The sequence below is a fragment of the Kogia breviceps genome, chromosome 18, assembly GCF_026419965.1.
Source record: "Kogia breviceps isolate mKogBre1 chromosome 18, mKogBre1 haplotype 1, whole genome shotgun sequence".
In the NCBI taxonomy this organism is placed as follows: Eukaryota; Metazoa; Chordata; class Mammalia; order Artiodactyla; family Physeteridae; genus Kogia; species Kogia breviceps.
The window spans coordinates 3,618,583-3,637,463 of record NC_081327.1 but is presented as its reverse complement, the minus strand read 5'-3'; the positions used below and the strand labels follow the sequence as shown (position 1 = coordinate 3,637,463).

Here is an 18,881-nt window from a genome sequence, read left to right as displayed (position 1 = left end):
CAGCTTTGCTTCGACGGCAGCGCAAGGGTGAAACGTCATCAGTGAGCGTCGACCGCTGCTGGGAAGCTAATTTCTTAGAAACCGTCGTGCGAGAAGAGAGGAGGTGAGTGTGATGGAGACGAGGGAAGGGCGGGAGGTTGGCTTCCTGGGTCTGGGGGAGGAAGTGTGTAAGGAGAAAGGCGGGCCTTCGTAGACCGACTACCCAAAGGTCTCAAATGCTCCTACATTGTTACGGCTCTGGGGATACAGCGGCAGCAAAAAATCGTTCCCGGCCCTGTTAGCGCTTTGCATGGTTCCTGGGGAGACAGGCTTAACCCAGTAATTACTTAAATAATCACAAATGTGTGAAGTGCCTTAGGGTACACACAGGGCGTGCGAGGTGTGTATTACCAAGCAACCTGTCTGCTCTAGAGTGGGGTGCGTGGGTCAGGGAGCTGGAATAAGAGAACTGAAGGATGAAGAGGTGTTGAGCTGGTAAAAAGGGAGGGAATGAAGGCCTAAAGTGAGGGGAAGAAGTTGGTAAGCGGAAAAAGTGTGAGAAGGATTCAGGGGCATGGGGGTTAGTGGCGGGGACTGAGGCTGGAGAGGTTGGCTGGCATCAAGCGAGGTCGTGGTACTACTTCGTGACAGATGCCGCCCTGGGCGATGGAAATAGTGTGTAATGAACAAAATGGACACGGTCCCTCTTTTCTTACAAATTTAAGCTTAATGGGGAAGATGGACATTAAACAAAATGTTAGAAATTTAGAGAATCTCAAGTGTTGAAGTGAACTAAAGGGTTCATAGGATGTATAACGGCAGGATAGGATCTAGTCTCAGGGTCAGAGACAATCCACGCAAGAAATAATGTGTGTGCCCTCACCTTTGGGATGAAAAAATAATATATCCAGAGAGCCGGAGAAAGGAAACCATAATGTGGTTGGTATAAGGATTAAATAAAGTTCATTCATTCATTTGCCCAATATTTCTTGAATACCTACAACGTGCTAGAGATTCCGCTAGATGGTGGAGATATAACAGTGAACAGACAAATACCACCCCTGGTTTTGCTTACAGTTTAGTGAGGAAACAGAGAAGAGAGGATAAGAAGAGATACTTGAGTCTTATGTATGGAGAGCAGATCATGTCCAATAAAGGAAGAGTTCCTCTTATGCAGAGAAAGCGAGAGTAACGAGAGTTTTAGAGAAAGGTGTGTGTGAGGTAACGTGGGTGCGTCTACAAGGAAAAGCTGTGTCATAAAGAGAAGTGAGTATAAAGCGGACATTGCATCTTAGGGAGAAAGGAGGGTATGAGGGGAGACTGAGCTCAGAGACAACTGAACATCCAGGGGTCCTAAACCAGCAGCTCAAGGGCCAAATATTTCCTGTAATCGTGTTCGTTTAGCCTGTGCCATGGTGGTCTGCTTAAATTAGCCACTTAAAAAGAGACTTTTCAAACTGGGCGGTTACACATAAAAATTTTGACTCTCTTACTTTTCTTGAAAAAAATTAGAAAACCTGGCAACATGGAGCCCGTGTTCCCACTGGCAGGGCGTGTCTTCAGCGTCGTGTCAGCTGAGCTTTCACATCAGGCATGATTCCCTAGCTCTCCAGGCTCCACTTCTCCAGTTACCCAGCCCCCAGCCTGCTTCACTCACTTATGTCACCCACGTAGCCTCGGCGGACATGGAGGTTTGCAGCCTCCATTTGTCTTTTTGTAAATTTTATTTTATTTCTTTATTCTTTTGGCTGCACCACGCAGCTTGCAGGATCTTAATTCCCCAACCAGGGATTGAACCCGGGGCCACAGTAGTGAAAGCGCCAAGTCCTAACCACTGGACCGTCAGGGAGTCCCCCTGTGTTTTGTTTTTTTGTGTGTGGTACGCAGGCCTCTCACCGTTGCGGCCTCTCCCGTTGCGGAGCACAGGCTCCGGACGCGCAGGCTCAGCGGCCACGGCTCACGGGCCCAGCCGCTCCGCGGCACATGGGATCCTCCCGGACCGGGACACGAACCCGCGTCCCCTGCATCTGCAGGTGGACTCCCAACCACTGCGCCACCAGGGAAGCCCTTTAATTTCTTTTTTAATTTCATTTTTTTATTGAAGTAGAGTTGATTTACAATGTTGTGTTAGTTTCAGGTGCACAGCAAAGTGATTCCGTTATGCATATATGTATCTATCTATTTTTTTTCAGACTCTTTTCCCTTATTACAAAAAATACTTATTACAAAATACTGAGCAGAGTTCCCTGTGCTGTACAGTAGGTCCTCGGTATACTCGTTCTTTTGTAGACTCTTTTCCCGTGCAGCTCCTCGCAGAGCACTGGGTAGAGGCCCCTGAGCTGTACAGCAGGTTCTCATTAGTCATCTGTTTTGTACATAGCAGTGTGTACGTGTCCATCCCAGTCTCACATTTATTCCTCCCCCCTTCCCCCCACATCTCTCTCATTGAAAGAGGAGAAGAACAGGAAGAGGTAGTGTTTCTTATTTAAAAAAAAAAAAAGCCCTGGGGAGGGCTGAGTGATGGGTATCGCACCCTGTAGAGTGGTGCTCTGCAGCCTAAGTACTAATGCTGTACAGCGCCTGGGGGCAGACGAGGAGCTGCTCGTAGCCCGGGGCAACTGGCCTGGAGGCTGCAGACATTTGAGGCCCCGCCTGGTTGTCCTGATGGCTGAGGAGATCCCGATGTCTGTCACCCATGTGGGGCCCAGCAGCCGGCGGGGAGGGGCGTCTGCTAGGCCGGGGAAGGAAGGGATGTGAGGAGAGGTCTTATCAAGGGACGGGACGTATCCTTTAAGTCTTGGCGAAGTGGTGGTGTGAGGGGCGTACAGTGTCTTGTCCAGTGAAGTGAAGGTGAGGAGGGTGGGTCGTGTGAGTTATGACTGGAGACCATCTGGTTCTGGGCAGCGGGTTCATGGGTTCATTGAGCAGGTATTTATTGAGTATCGGTTATGTACCAGGCACAGGGAGGAGCTAGAGAAAAAAGCGAAAGGGTGTACCTGTCCTTGTGGAGCCTGCATGCTGGGGAGGTTGATCAAGAAGGACCGGGGCCATCTGGCAGGGGAGGCCTCTCCCAGTAACGAGTGGGAACCCCGCTCGCCCTCCCCGCAGGCCTCAGGATGTCTCTGGCCGACGAGCTCCTGGCTGACCTCGAGGAGGCGGCGGAAGAGGAGGAAGGGGGCAGCTACGGGGAGGAAGAGGAGGAGCCGGCGATCGAGGATGTGCAGGAGGAGGCGCAGCTGGACCTTTCCGGAGATTCGGTCAAGAGCATCGCCAAGCTGTGGGACAGCAAGATGGTGAGAGGAGCTCCCGGGGGGTCACACGGGCAGCAGCTCCTCGGCCCGGAGAGTCCCGGGTTCTGACTCTCCGCTCCTCCCCGAACAGTTTGCTGAGATCATGATGAAGATTGAGGAGTACATCAGCAAGCAGGCCAAAGCTTCGGAAGGTACCTGCTCCCGCCCCCTCGCCCGCACCCACACCCACCCCGGCTCTTCCCCGGCCGGGCCCCTTGGCTCTTCTGCCGCTGGTGACTTTGGAAGTTGGCTCTTCCTCTCACCCTTTGCCAGAGCCCTCTGCTTCTCTTCCATCCCAGCCCAGGCCCCTTCTCTCCTAAGAGTGTACTGCGTTCTAAAGCTGATACTTCTTTCGAAGTTTTCTTTTTTCATCTTTGGCCGCGCTGCGCGGCACACGGGATCTTAGTTCCCCAGCCAGGGATCAGACCCAGGCCCCTGCAGTGGAGGCGCAGAGTCCTAACCACTGGGCCGCCAGGGACGTCTCTGAAGCTGACACTTCCTAAGTCCTTGCTCTGTGCTGAGCGCTGGCTAATTGTGACAGGATTTGTCTGAAGGCTTCCCAAACTTTATTGATAACCTGATCAGTTACAGAGTTTGGCAAAACTCCATACAGGTGTGGCACACCTGTAAAACACTTATTATTTCACATTTGTTAATCCACATACTTTTTTCCTTCAGTTTACCCAAGGAGGAAAGATATTGCTACTGTGGATGGAAAACTGGTATCATTTGGTAAAAAGAAAGTAACTGTGAAAATATAAAAAAGTATCCATGAAAATTATTAAAATCTCTCCTCACTTCTAACTCTGGGCAAAGCTGCGTTGTCACTTGAGTGTTCAGACCAGCTCGTAGAGGTCAATGCTGTCGTCACTCCCGTTTTTCTTGGAAAGCTGTGGCTCTCGAGCGGAGTCCCTCGGCAGCGGGAAGCCAGGGGAAGCTTCTTGGCGTGGGAATGGTGTAGCCACAGCCAAGTTTCAGGGAGACTCATTTGTTCCACCCTTTCTTTTTAAATTAATTAATTAATTAATTGACTTGTCGGCTGCGTTCGGTCTCCGTTGCTGCGCGCGGGCTTTCTCTCTAGTTGCAGTGGCTTCTCTTGTTGCGGAGCACAGGCTCTAGGCCTGCGGGCTTCAGTAGTTGTGGCTTCCGGACTCAGTAGTTGTGGCTTGCAGGCTCAGTAGTTGTGACACACGGGTTTAGTTGCTCCGCGTCACGGGGGATCTTCCTGGACACCAGGGCTTGAACCCGTGTCCCCCGCATTGGCAGGCGGATTCTTAACCACTCCGCCAGGAGCGTTAAACTTTAGACCTTTAAAATTTTCTTTCAAGTTTTCCCGAGGCGCCCTGGGGCCAGGCCTGCGTGGGCCTCTGCTCTCCGAACGCTCAGGGGCTGGCGGCGCAGTGCCTGCTGGGATGGAGGGAGCCCAGGGCACTCGGGAGCCACAGGAGGAGCTGGCCAGCCGTGCCGCGGTCGGGGAGGAGCTGATGTCTCAGCTGGACTTCGAAGCGTGAATACACATAGCAGGCCAAGAACGGGCCGGCGGGGGTTGCGCCCAGGGCAAGAGAGCTGCACCTGCAAAACCTCGGACATGCACAGTGGCGGGGAGGCTGGCAAGGCACCAGACCCTGCAGGGTTTCACGTGCCAGGCCAGGGAGTCGTGGGGAATCATAAAAGTGACGTTTCCTGGTGTGGGCCAGGCTCGGGGCTTGTAAGTCAGATCCAGTCACACCCCGTGTCTGGTGGGGAAGGTGGACACGAAACACCTCAGACTGGGTGGTGACGGTGTCTGATGGATGTGGCGGGAGTGTGGCAGGAGCACAGAGGAGACAGCTGACCCCTCCTGGAAGGTGAGGGAGGGATTCTTAGGCTTCTTGTGAGTCTTAAGGACATAGAGGAATTTGCACATCAGGATTCAGAGCGCAGACTCAGGAGTCAGATCTCAGCTCTGCCATCTGCTGGCTCTGTGACATCAGGCCGCGTCCCTCCGTTTCTTTCTCTGCAACACTGGCCTGATTTAACACCAGCCTCCCTGGCTGGTTGGGGATAAAATTAGTTAAAGCCCGTAAGGCACTTATAACAGTGTCGTATGCCCAGTAAGTCCTGCGTGTGTCAGTTGCTCGTGATAATACTGTCATCATCATCATTATCGTTGTTATTATTAGAGCTTGAAGGGTTTTCCAGAAACAGACACGAGGAAGGGATGTACCGGGGAGAGGGAACAGCATATTCAAAGGCCAAGAGAAGAGTGAAGCAGGCCAAGTGTTCAGGGCACTGTAGTCAGTCCTTTAATGGCCGGAATGAAATAAAGCGGGGGTGTGATGAGAGGATGGGGCCAGGAGGGTGCAGAGACCAGACTGGAGTCACTGAGTCATCAGGTGTCCACGGAGCGGCTGCAGTGGGCCAGGCGCATCGGGGTGCAGCCACAGGAAACAGAGCCAGTGCTTGTCCTCGCAGAGCTTCCAGCCTTTTGGGGGGCCTCAAACATCACTCTGGGTAGCCAGGCTGTTAGTCTGAGGCTGTGGTGAGCTCCAGGAGGGTTTAGGTCCAGGGCGAGATGGGGTCAGGTCTGGACTGGCCTGGAGGGAGAGATGGGAGGTTTGCAGATATGCGGACCTGTTCCCCGGTTTTCCTCTTCAGCCCCTCCGTGCTCTCCTCCCGCTGCGTCCCCTGTCTCCCTGAGCTGTGGGGTCTGGGGCGGGGTGGCCGCACAGACACACACCCACACCAGGCTCCTTCTCATCCTCACAGTGATGGGGCCCGTGGAGGCGGCCCCCGAGTACCGGGTCATCGTGGACGCCAACAACCTGACGGTGGAGATCGAGAACGAGCTGAGTGAGTGCCGGGCGGGGCAAGCAGAGACCGCCCTGCCCGGCGTGCCCACAGCCTCCTCCCGTCCCCAGGAGTGGGGCAGGCAGGACCGCAGGCCGTCTTCCCTGCTGGCCCTTCCCGGGCTCCTGCCCCCCAGCCCCTGTGTTAGCTGGAATCCAGGTTCAGCTGCTGTAACAAGTGGTCACGTGAGAAGGAAGCATATTTTCCTCCCATGTGAAAGTCAGGATGAGGAGTCCAGGCTCTTTCTGTCTCGTTGATCTGCCACCTGTTTCGTGGTACAAGGTGACTGCCCACCTCCAGCCATCACCTCCACGTCCTCATCAGCAAAAAGATGGGAGAGAAGAAGAGGGCACATTTTTTTCCTTTGAGGGAGTGGCCTGGAAGTTGCACATGTGACTTCAGCTCACATCTTGTAGATCAGAACTAACTCCCGTGGCTGTGTCCAGCCATAAGGGCAGCCGGGAAATGTAGCTTTGTGCTGCGTGTCCGTGAGCCCAGCTATAATTAGGGGTCTCGCTACTGAAGGAAGAAGGGGAACTGGGTACTGGGAGAGCCAGCAGAGTCTGCCTGCCCCTCATCGGGCTCCTCTCCGCCCTGTCGCCCTCAGACATCATCCATAAGTTCATCCGGGATAAGTACTCGAAGCGATTCCCCGAACTGGAGTCTCTGGTCCCCAATGCACTGGATTACATCCGCACCGTCAAGGTAAATGGAAAGAAGGGGGCTCCCTGACTGCCACTAATGTGAAGGGGCGGCGGGGCCCTGCTCTCGGACCCCCCAGGTCTAAGGGGAAGGCTCCCCTCGCTCAGCCTTTGGCTGGAGACGGGATGAGAATCGGGGAAGCCGTCCTAAGTGCCAAGACCCCGAGAGGGCAACAGGCCCTGGAGCGTGCGGGGAACAAGAGAGGCGGCGAGGAGGCGGACTGCAGAGGCTCTCGGTCTTACGGGAAAGTGAAGGCGGGGTCCCCAGTGCGCAGGGCCCCCCACGAGTGCGGGGGCGGATGGGGGCGGTGGCAGGGGATGCCACACAGGGAGGTGGCGTGGTCAGAGCCGCACTCTGAGTGGCCAAGGGCCGCAGGCCCGTGGCGGCAGCGGGTCTTCCCTGGGTGGCCCATCTGCTTGGCTCTGTTTCCGGGTCAGCCCGCACGGGGCAGGCGGTGCGGACCCTTTGAGCGGCGGACTTGCCGGGAGTCGGGGGAGGCAGCGGAGTGCCCCGGGTACCGATCGGGTGGGTGCAGGAGCACGGGAGGTTCTGGAGCTGCCAAGTCCCAGGCCCTGCCCTGCCCCCCCGCCCCCAGGAGCTGGGCAACAGCCTGGACAAGTGCAAGAACAACGAGAACCTGCAGCAGATCCTGACCAACGCCACCATCATGGTCGTCAGCGTCACCGCCTCCACCACCCAGGGGTGCGCACACGGGCCCCTCTGGCGGCGCGCGGCGGCTGGGCCGGCGGCACGGCCGGCGGTCTCGGGCGGATAGGGCGCTTCAGCTCGCGAGCCAGGCACCGTGCTGGGCTCAGGGCTCCCCGGGCGTGAGAAGCCAGCCTCGCTTGGGGTTTCCAGGGTGAGGCGAGGGGCAGGCCCGTGATCCGAAGTGTCCGTCTCTGGCGTGTCAGCCCCTCGCTAGGGTGAACGCCGGCTCTCCACCTGCCCCTCTGGCGTCCATGCTGCGCCTAGGAGAAGGGGACGCCTGTCACCCCAGAGCAGAGCCCTGGGACGGTTGATCGCAGTGGTGGCTGCGCTCCCAGGGAAGCAGCAGGGCGGTGGCCGGGGCGGCCCGCAGGGTGTGGGGGCCTCAGCGGGAGAGCGTTTCCGGAAGTGGGAGTGCCCGCAGGGGCCCGGCTCTGGCATGGCCTGGGCAGGGGCGCCTCCCCCAGAAGGAGACAGGACTGGGCAGCGAGGTGCCACCGAGGACTGGTTCCCGGCAGCCCTGGCTTCCAGGCCTCAGGGCCGGCGGGAGCGGTGCCTGTGGTAAAGCCACACACGCGTGTGCGCACACCCGTGCGGCTGGGGGCACGCGGGCTCCCGGGCCGCCCGGGCGGGACACGCTGAAGCTCGAAGGTCGGGTCCGTCCCAGCCTCACCCCGACCCCTCCGCACCCCGCAGGCAGCAGCTGTCGGAGGAGGAGCTGGAGCGGCTGGAGGAGGCCTGCGACATGGCGCTGGAGCTCAACGCCTCCAAGCACCGCATCTACGAGTACGTGGAGTCGCGCATGTCCTTCATCGCGCCCAACCTCTCCATCATCGTCGGGGCCTCCACCGCCGCCAAGATCATGGGTGAGGCCCCTCTCCTCGCAGTGACGGCCCCACGGGCCACGTGACCTTGGGGAAGTCTGTCCCTCTTCTGTAAAATGGGCATTTGGCCCTGGGGCCCCAGGACCGTGTCCCCTCGCCCCCACCCGCTCATCTCGCCTGCGGACCACAGAGGTCGGCCAGCTTGCTCTTCACACAGACACGGAGAAAGGACGGGGGCCCTGAGCCCGGTCAGCGGCCGCATCCCCGGCAGAGCCGGGGCCAGGCGAGCCGCAGAGGGGGGAGGTGGCGTGCCTGGTGGAAAGGCTGGGCATCCCAGCAGCTCTCAGCTCTGCCGCGGGCCCACGGGGCCGCCGGGCAATAGTAAAGTCAGCTCTCTGAGCCTCGGTATTCTCCACAAGAGGGGGGCGCTGGTCCTGGCAGTGTGTTAGGACTAAACAGTGGGTCCCTTCCTCCTCGGGGGCTCTCTGCGGCCTCCGAGTGCCCCCTCAGGCTCCTGGCCCCTTCAACCGAGAAACTCTTCCCGGGGGCGTTTGATAAAGCAGCTGTATTAGTCCGTTCAGGCTGCTGTAACAAGTACCATAGACCGGGGAGGCTCAACAACTGAGGCTTACCCTCTCACAGTCTGGAGGCTGGGAGACGGAGATCAGGTGTCAGCACGGCTGGTTCCTTCCTTCTGAGGCCTCCCTCCTTACTGTGTAGACGACCACCTTTTCACTACCTCCTCATGTGGTGTTCTCTCCATGTGTGACTGTGTCCTAGTCTCCTCCTCTTGTAAGGGCACCAGTCCTATTGGATTAGGGCCCATCCTGTGACATCATTTCACCTTGATCACATTTTTTTTTTTTAATTTGGTCACACTGGGTCTTAGCTGTGGCAGGTGGGCTCCTTAATTGTGGCTCGCCAGCTCCTTAGTAGCGGCTCACCAGCTCCTTACTTGCAGCTTGCTGGCTCCTTAGTTGTGGCATGCATGTGGGATCTAGTTCCCTGACCAGGGATTGAACCTGCGCCCCCTGCATTGGGAGCGCTGAGTCTTAACCACTGCGCCACCAGGGAAGTCCCTGATCACCTCTTTTTTTAAAAATTGATTAATTAATTTATTAGTTATATTTGGTTGCATCGGGTCTTTGTTGCTGCAGGCGGTCTTTCTCTAGTTGTGGCGAGCAGGGGCTACTCTTCGTTGCAGTGCGCAGGCTTCTCATTGCGGTGACTTCTCCTGTTGCTGAGCACGGGCTCTAGGCCGTGCGGGCTTCAGTAGTTGCAACACGTGGGCTCAGTAGTTGTGGCTCACAGGCTCTAGAACACAGGCTCAGTAGTTGTGGTGCACGGGCTTAGTTGCTCCATGGCATGTGGAGTCTTCCCAGACTAGGGCTCGAACCCGTGTCCCCTGCATTGGCAGGCGGATTCTTAACCACTGCACCACCAGGGAAGCCCCCCTGATCACCTCTTTAAAGACCCTGTCTCCAAATACAGTCACATTCTGAGGTGTGGGGAGGGGAGGGCTGGGACTTCAATGTGTGAATTTGTGGCGGGGCCACAGTTCAGCACGTAACACAGTCTTGGGGGCAGGTGTGTGCAGAGTTGCAGGTAGAAGCAGTGGTGTCGGGGAAGGATAAGCTCGGGTGTGGATCCTGTTTCCCCCCTCGCTGACCTCACATCTTTGGGCAAACGGTGTCACGTGCCTCAGTTTCCCCAGTGGCGACTGGGGGTTGTGCTGGTTTCCTGTGGCTGCTGTAACAAATGACCGCGAACCAAGAGGCTTGAACAACGCGGTTTATCATCTGACAGCTGTGGAGGTCAGAAGTCCACCGTGGGCCTCACGGGGCTAAAATGAAAGTGTCGGCAGGGCTGCGGTCCTCCATGGTGGGTCGGGGAGGAAGCCGTTTCCCTGCCCTTTCCAGCTTCCAGGGGCACCTGCGTCCCTTGGCTTGTGGCCCCTCCGTCTGTCTTGAAAGTCTCCTCTCGTGCCAGTCTGACCCTGGTTTTCTCTCCCACGTTTAAGGACCCTTGTGATGACACTGAGCCCACCAGGACCCTCCAGGATAATCTCCCCTTCTCGGGGTCCTTAACTTGCTCGTATCTGCAGAGTCCCTTTGGCTGCATGTGGCACTGTAGTCGCAGGTTCCGGGGATGGTGGCGTCAGTGACCGTGGGGGCTGTTCTGCTCCCACACGGGTGTTGGAGGCTTGTTTCAAGGACTCGTGTGTGATGAGACCATTTACCTAATCCTTAAACGCGCCCAGCACAGGGCCCTGCACACCGCAATCCCACCTCAGAGGCAGAACTACTTACAGTATTTACCTGCAGCTCCTCTTCGCCTCCGCCACGCCCGCAGACACGCTCAAGGGACCCCGGAGGTGATTCACACCCGGGCCCCGTTGTCACGAGCCCACAGCGTGGTGAAAGCCAGCCTGAGGCGCAGAGCAGGGCCCGCGTGGCTCCGCAGACCTGGCTCAGGCTCCCGTCGGGCCAGTCCGCTCTCGGCGCACCTTTAGCAAGTTGCTTCACCTCTCTGAGCCTCCAAAGCCCTCGCGGAAGTGGGACACGCCGGCCCTCCTTGGCGGGGCCCCTCGGCGCTCCAACAAGAGACTCCTGTGAAGGTGCGGCGCACGGTGAGGCCCCCCGACGAGTCCCCTCGCTCCTCCTGAGCCCCTCCCTCCCTCCGTCCCGCTGCAGGGGTGGCCGGCGGCCTGACCAACGTCTCCAAGATGCCCGCCTGCAACATCATGCTCCTCGGGGCGCAGCGCAGGACGCTCTCCGGCTTCTCCTCCACCTCGGTGCTGCCCCACACCGGCTACATCTACCACAGCGACATCGTGCAGTCCCTGCCCCCGGTGAGCCCCGCCCCCCCTGGAGCCTTACGCTGCGCCCCGAAGGGCACCCCCCGCCCCCGCCGCTCCTCGGGTCCCAGGGGTCTCTGCTGACGAGGGGGGCCAGGGCCCTGGAGGCTGGGCCACGCAGCGTGTACGAACGAGGACGCTGGAGCTGATAGGCCGGGCTGGAGTTCTGGTCCCCCCTCAGGCTCCGCGTCTGTAAGTGGGGTGAACTGAACCTGCTGCACGGGGTCGAGACGAGGACTCACTTGTACGAAACACCTTGACCTCAGGCCTCGCACGTAAAAAGCAACGGAAGCGTTAAGCTTGTGAGTTCGGGGTTCCCAAGACCACGGTCAGGTTCAGTGGCCACTAGAAGGACTCACAGAGCTCACCTTGAGCTGATCCGCGCAGGGTTACGGCTTATCACAGCGAGGGCACCCCGAGTAACGCCAGCCGGGGAGGGGGGGGCGCGAGGGCGGGGCCCAGAAGTCCCGGACGCGGCGCCGCCTGAGACAGCGCACACAGGCGCCGCTGGGCAGCCCAGCGGGGCCTCGGGGCTCAGCCTCTGCCGAGGCTTGGGGGCGCAGACATGGCTGGGGCCCCGTGACTCAGAGACCCCACCCTAAGTCACAGCGCTGTCCTCTGGCTTACCCAGGCCCCTGCCAGCACAGATCACCACCCAGGAGCCAGGGCCAAGGCCAGCCTCCTTAGGACAGGGTTAGGTTCTCCTCTGCGCCTAGCTGCTGCTGGCTTACCGTGTTACGACTATTACTATTGTTCTTCTCTCTGTTATCATGGTTGCCGGCAGCGCCGTTACTACTAGCCACCGAGGCTTGGGGGCTGTGGGTGTTACGGGCATCGTCCTGGTGTGTCTCAGAACCCGGCCCCTGCCTTCCGTGGCACGGGACACCATTTTTGATCATCCACAGATGGGTGTTTGGAAGTTTAACCGTAACGTAGGCCTCTGCTCCGTATTTGATAACCTTCCATCTGTAGTGACGCAGCGCCGTCCTCTGTGCGAACGGGGACGTAGGTGATGATCATCGCCGACAATGATCATTTGTTACTGTGACACCTTATCACCGTAAGGCAGTAGCGGCAAAGGTGAAATGCCGCCACGCGGAAGTGGAGACGGTGGCCGGAGTTGCGGAAACGCTGGGATCTGACTGCGTCCTCACGCTGACTCTGCCTTCCTGTCCGTTGCTCCAGGATCTCCGGCGGAAGGCGGCCCGGCTGGTGGCTGCCAAGTGCACGCTGGCAGCCCGGGTGGACAGTTTCCACGAGAGCACGGAGGGCAAGGTGAGGGCCCCGCGGCGTCTGTCCTGGTGGCACGTGGTCTGTCTCAGGGAGAGCTGTCGATAGAGGACCCAGCGCAGCGAGCGCTGTCCTAACAGGGCAGAGGCGGGGGTGTTTGTTGTGGCCCCTGCCGAGGTCAGTGTCCCCTCCCCGTGCTGTACGAGTTTCCCGTTGCTGCTGCTGTGACGGATTACCGCAAGTTTAGTGGCCTAAAGCAACACACGGTTACTGTCCTAGAGTCCTGTAGGTCAGAAGTGCATGGCGGGTCCCCTGGGCTGAAATCAAGGTGTTGACAGGGTTCATTCCTTCCGGAGGCTCAAGGGGAGGACGGCTCCGCTGCCTCTTGCAGCTGCCACAGGCCGCCCGTGCCCCTTGGCTTGGGGGGCCCCTCCCTCCCTCCCTCTTCAAAGCCCGCGTAGCATCCTCCCGGCGCGCTCTCTGACTCCGCGTCTGCCTTCACGTCTCCGCGGACTCTTTTAAGGCCCCAGTGATTACGCTGGGCCCGCACTGGTCATCTAAGGCGCCCCTCCCCGTTCCAGACCCTTCACCCAGTCACATCTGCAAAGTCCCTTCTGTCACGTAAAGTGACACATTCACAGGGACCAGAGAGTTCGTTGTGGGCACCTTCGGGGCAGGGGCAGGCATTTCTTTGCCGACCACACCAGGATCTGCCCCCTCGACCGGCACTGTCATTGTTCACGTAATTATTCCGTCAACCTGTGCGCCTTGGCGGACTTGTTCGGGGAGAGTAGATGTTTTCTGTCTTGTGCATTATTTTCCAAGCACCCACCCTGGCACTGTGGGTTCAGGGGTTCAGTCTCTCTCTGACCACTGGCCTGGATGCTGGGGGTACAGCGGCGAACCGCACAGACAGAAGCCCTGCCTCCGTGGCATCTCCCTTGTGGCGGGGGGCGGGCCGAGAAGACACAAGCTGTAGATCTGCGGCGTGTCCAGTGGTGCTGAGTAAAGGCTGGGAAGACAGATGCGGGGCATTGGGGCTGGAGAGGGAGGTGAGACTGATTAACCTGGAGCTCAGGGAGGGCTTCTCCGAGGAGGTGAGGGTTTCACACAGACCAGAGTGCAGTGAGCACGCGAGCCCCGTGGATGCGGGGGGGAAGGGTGTCTCAAGCAGCGGGAGCAGCCGGCGCACAGGCCCTGAGGCTGGCGGGACGGGGGCGGATGCCGTGCAGCCTCTCGCACGCTGCGGACAGCTTGGCCTCAGTGGGGGTGCCGGAAGGGGCCCGATTTGGGGTCCTTCCTGAGGGAAGAGCCTGGCGGGATTCTCGGGCTGCGACCGACTCCGGGGCATCGCCACGTACTGACCCGAGGAGAGCCGGGGCGGAGGGCGGGGAGCGGGCGCGGGAGCTCTGTTTGGGCCGTTGCCTGTGGGGCACAGCGTTGAGAGGAGAGGGCTGAGCCTGAGACACGGTGGGAGCATTGCGTGGTAGGTGCGACTTCCACCCTCAGAGCCCGGAGGGTCGAGGTCCTCCAGGGCCGCGTGGGAACGAGGGGGCCGGGCGGCCAGCAGCTGCAGGACCCCCACCTCGCCCTCCCCAGGTGGGCTACGAGCTGAAGGATGAGATAGAGCGCAAGTTCGACAAGTGGCAGGAGCCGCCGCCCGTGAAGCAGGTGAAGCCGCTGCCCGCGCCCCTCGACGGGCAGCGCAAGAAGCGAGGAGGCCGCAGGTGGGGCCCGGGGACCGGTCGGGCCGGGACGGAATGGGAAGGGGAGAGGCTCGCGCCCTCCCAGCTGACCCCCTGCCCTGCCGCCAGGTACCGCAAGATGAAGGAGCGGCTGGGGCTGACCGAGATCCGGAAGCAGGCCAACCGCATGAGCTTCGGGGAGGTCAGGCCCCACCCCGCGCTGCCCCGCCCCCGCTGCGTTCCTTCCTCTCCACCTGTGGCCATGCCCCGCCCCCCCAGACCCGGGACAGCACCTTAGCCTCCTCCCTGGTGCCCCCCACCCCGGCCTCCAGCCTCTCCCCTCCGCATCCACCCGGCACCGGCCCCGCTCGCCCCGAGGCTTCCCATCCGCCCGGGCACTGGGGGCTGTTCAGGCCTCCGTCTTTGTGCCTCCCCCGCCCCGCTGTGCACGCCCTTCCCCGGGCTCCGCCCCTGCCAGGCTCCAGTTACCCCAGCGTCACCCTACTGGTCCTGCAAGAGCTAGCTCGGATGCCCTTTCATCAGTGAAACCCATTTCCGTTCTTACCCCACGCACACGCACACGCACACGCACGCACTCGCACGGCCCCTCTCAGCTGTGAGCCCAGGGAGCAGTGACGGGACCTGACTTCCTTGCTGGGGCCCCAGCGAGGCTCACTGCACTTGGGGCCCGGCAGGCGCCTGAATAGGGCCGGCCGATGGGTGGGCGCCTGGGCCTCTGGCTGACTGAGGAGGCAGCTGGCACCAGACACCTTCCCTTCCCACCAGATCGAGGAGGACGCCTACCAGGAGGACCTGGGCTTCAGCCTGGGCCACCTGGGCAAGTCGGGCAGCGGGCGGGTGCGGCAGACACAGGTGAACGAGGCCACCAAAGCCAGGATCTCCAAGACGCTGCAGGTATGGCCGCGGGCGGGGGCGGGGGCCGAGGGTGAGGGGCTGCGGGCTCGGGCGCGTGGACCCCAGCCACAGTCTGCACCTCCCTGCCCTCCCCACAGCGGACCCTGCAGAAGCAGAGCGTGGTGTACGGCGGGAAGTCCACCATCCGCGACCGCTCCTCGGGGACTGCTTCCAGCGTGGCCTTCACCCCGCTGCAGGTACCAGCCCCCCTGGGGTCAGGAGGCCCAGGGAAAACCCCTTCCCCTCCTGGGCTTCAGCTGCCTCGCCTGCGGAATGAGCACACGACAGGGCCCCCCTGAGGGCTGCCGTGGGGGGAGTGGGCACCGATGAAGTCCCTGAAGGGTGTATCTGGGTTCCCTGCACTCGGTGAAGTTACCAGGGACCAGTTGGTCTCCATGACCTCGAGCAGGCTCAGTGCCCCCCCGAGGCTCTGGGTCCCCACCTTCCAAGCGCCGGGTGGCTGGGGCCACCTCAGGGCCCCGCACAGGAAAGGTCCTAGGTAGGTGGGCTGGGCAGTGGGGACCCCAGCCAACCACCAGAGCACAGGATGGAGCCAGGGCAGGTCACTCACCTGTCGGGCCCGGGCCTTGGTTTAGTCACCCACCACATAGCGCTAGTGCGGCCCTTGGGGTCTGAGGGGTAACAGCTCATTCCCTCCATCAGCAGGTGTCTGCTGAGTGCCTGCTAAATTCCGAGCGCCGTTGCAGGTGCCGGGACAAAGCCACAAAACAGAGACAGGAAGTTTTGCCCTCCCAGAGCTTAGGGGGTGGCAGGGAGACAGATAACGAAGATACATAGTGTGTTGGAAGGTGGAAAGTGCTGGAGACTGAAAGGCCTAAGGGAGATGGGAGCCTCCAGGGGAGGCCTCAGCGAGAAGATGAGAATCACCGTGTGTAAAACATTCACAACCGTGCCTGCTACGCGTCGGGTCCCCAGAGCTGGTCGTTAAACCCTCTGTGGGGTTGGTGCGATTTGCGCTGGGACTGCAGGCCAGCTGCTTGCTCCTGGGACTCAGTTTCCTTGTTCAGGAACCGAACAGGATCAGCTGGTCTCCAGCGGTGGTGTTTTAAAAATCTCCTGGGGAACCTGCTAAAAATTCAGATGCCCAGATTCTCCCCTCTTCCCCCACCCCCGGCCCACAGAGTCAGAATCTCCCAAGGTGGGGGAGATTTGGGGGCTGGCAAACTGTCCACATGTTTGCCCAGAGCCCAGGGACCACTGGGAAGGGCCCGTGGGCCCCTGACATTTCATGACTCCTTCACGGGGAGGTGGGGGAGCCGGGCGGGGGGCGTTGTTAGCGCCCAGGCCCATCCCCCCCACCCCATCCCGTCTCCCTCGCCTGCGCAGGGCCTGGAGATTGTGAACCCACAGGCAGCAGAGAAGAAGGTGGCTGAGGCCAACCAGAAGTACTTCTCCAGCATGGCTGAGTTCCTCAAGGTCAAGGGTGAGAAGAGCGGCGTCATGTCCACCTGAGGGCGGCGCCTGGGCCTCCTCCCGCTGAAGGGACACAGGGGCCCCACCTCCTGAAGGGAGCAGGGTCGGACGGGGCTGGGAGGCTCCGGCAGGGAGAGCCGCCCCGTGCCGGGTGGTGCTGGGGCCGTCCAGCGAGGCACCGGAGAAGGCCCGGCCCTAGAGCACAGAGGTCGCGGCCCCGCGCAAACACACAGGCAGCCTTCGTCATGCGTCTTTTTTATTTTAACCGGGAAAGGAGATACCTCTGGAATAAGTGCAATTAAAAGCACGTTTTCAGGATCTGTCCTTGGCGAGCGATCGTTTGTCGAACACCTGGGCGATTTGATGAGTCAGAGCTACGGGGTTTTGGGGGGCAGAGCTTGGGCTCCCTGGAACCTGGATCCATTCCCCGGGCCTGTCACTTCCTCATCGTGCAGTCCCGGGAAGAGAAGAGCCCTCTCCATCTCCAGGCCCCTTAGAGAACCCCAGTCGTTCTGACGCCCCAGCTTTCAATGCAGGCCGCCCTGGGTGGTCGTGGCATCGCACGCGGTTGGCCTCTGCCGCCTTTCAAGCCTCCACACTTCAACCACCAGGCGCATCTGTGAGGCCGTAAAAGATGCCCAGGAAGCACTGAGCACTGGGCTCACTGTCGGGGCCCCACGACGGGGCACTTTTGTTATTCTGTCCAGTGTTTGCTGAGCACTCCCCCTCCCTCCCTGGTGTGCCAAGCCCCGGCGGGGTGGAGAGGACAGGTGCCCAGCCCTGGCAGGGACTCAGTGCTATGAAAGTTCCTGCCAGGTAAAGAGAGCGCCGTGCCGCCAGGGCTAGCCTACCCCATGCCGGGACGTGGGCTTCACAGCTGCTCGCTTACCTGCACGGTCAGCACTTCTCTTAGTTACCCGGGAGGACCAGCCCCGGGGGAGCGGATGCCTCTCTAGCCCGAGCTTTCTCCCTGGGTCTCTTTCTGGCTCACTGGGTCCTATCTGGGATCTCTCTCTCTGTTCCTCTCCCTGGGACTCCCCCATCACCACTAGGGGCTGTGTGTGCCTCCGGTCCCCAGTCCCCCCCTCAGCCCAGGGCTCTGTCTCCGGACCTCAGAGGCCCTCTGAGTCTCTCCCGCCCCTCACCTGCAAGAGTCTGCACACCTGTGGGGCTGTTGCCAAAGGCCCGGTTGCCCCAGGCCACATAAACGCTTCCCCGGGTTTATCCCGGCACTTTAGATCAGCCTTGCTTAAAAGGGATGACCTTTGCCGATCTCCGTCCCTGCGGGTGCCAGGGAAGGGCCGTCTGTCCACAGCTCTGCAGAGGCCCCATCTTCCCTGGCCAGACTGCATCGAACGGTGCAGGGGGCAAGGAGGTGTGAATCTCAAGAAGGAATCTGAGTCACCTGGCCCTGCAGTCCCGAATACTCTTAGAGTATCTCCAAGTTTCATATGCCTCAGAGTTGCCTGGAAGGACTGTTAAAACGGGTTACAGGGCCCAGGTTTCCGATTCAGTTGGTCTACGGTGGGGCTGAAAAACGTGACTTTCTAACAACTTCCCAAGTGGTGTTTATGCTGCTGATGCAGGGACCACACTTTGAAAACCACTGCTCTAGAAAATCCTCTTATCAGATTAGTGGCATGTTGGAATCATCTCAGGAATTTTCATTACTAGTGTCTGGTTCCCATCCTGAGAAACCCTTATTGTTTGTTTGTTTGTTTTAGGTGAAGTATAGTTGATTTACAACAGGGACCATACTTTAAATAACGAGGGTCTTCTGGATCAATATTTCTTAAACTCTAATGAGGGACTTCCCTGGTGGTCAAGGGATAAGACTCTGCGCTCCCAATGCAGGGGGCCTGAGTTCGATCCCTCGTCAGGGAGCTAGATCCCACGTGCATGCCACAACTAAGAGTTCACATGCCACAACTAAGCAGCTGGCAAGCCGCAACTAAGGAGACCGCCTGCTGCAACTAAGACCTGGTGCAACCAAATAAATAAATATATTTTTTAAAAACCAAAAAACCTCTAATGATCACCCAGGAAGTTTGTAAAAATACAGATCCCTAGGCTTCACTCCCCCGATCTGTGTGGGCCTAAAGAGCACTGCGTTTTTACAAGCATTGCCTGCCTTGCCACGGGCGATTCTGATGCAGTTCTCACTTGCATTTCCCTTGGATTTATCTTACTTTCCTCCACCTAGAGGAGATGGGCAGAAATGACTTCCCATCTTGACTGTGTGACCCAGGGCAAATGCCTCCTGGTTTGCCAGAGCACCAGTGCCTAACAAGTTTTAACCACAAAGTCATTCCCCGTCAGGTATTCATTTAGCAAACGGTTACGGTTACTGAGTGCTTCTTGCTACTAAGCGCTGGGGATGCAAACATCCGGAGGGGGAGGTTCAAATAATTAAGAAAATGACAGTATACGT

At 59.3% G+C, this 18,881-nt stretch overlaps 1 protein-coding gene across 1 annotated transcript; it reads left to right on the top strand.

Moving 5' to 3' along the window:
* The first annotated feature begins 1 nt into the window (after position 1).
* Positions 2-16,768, top strand: PRPF31 (pre-mRNA processing factor 31). Its single transcript, XM_059044148.2, has 14 exons — positions 2-103; positions 3,088-3,272; positions 3,361-3,421; positions 6,018-6,101; positions 6,706-6,803; positions 7,396-7,502; positions 8,202-8,371; positions 11,023-11,180; positions 12,372-12,461; positions 14,016-14,143; positions 14,231-14,303; positions 14,888-15,016; positions 15,115-15,213; positions 16,364-16,768. Exons 2-14 carry the CDS (start codon positions 3,096-3,098, stop codon positions 16,487-16,489), a joined length of 1,500 nt encoding a protein of 499 aa, XP_058900131.1. The 5' UTR covers positions 2-103; positions 3,088-3,095; the 3' UTR covers positions 16,490-16,768.
* The last annotated feature ends 2,113 nt before the right edge of the window (positions 16,769-18,881 follow it).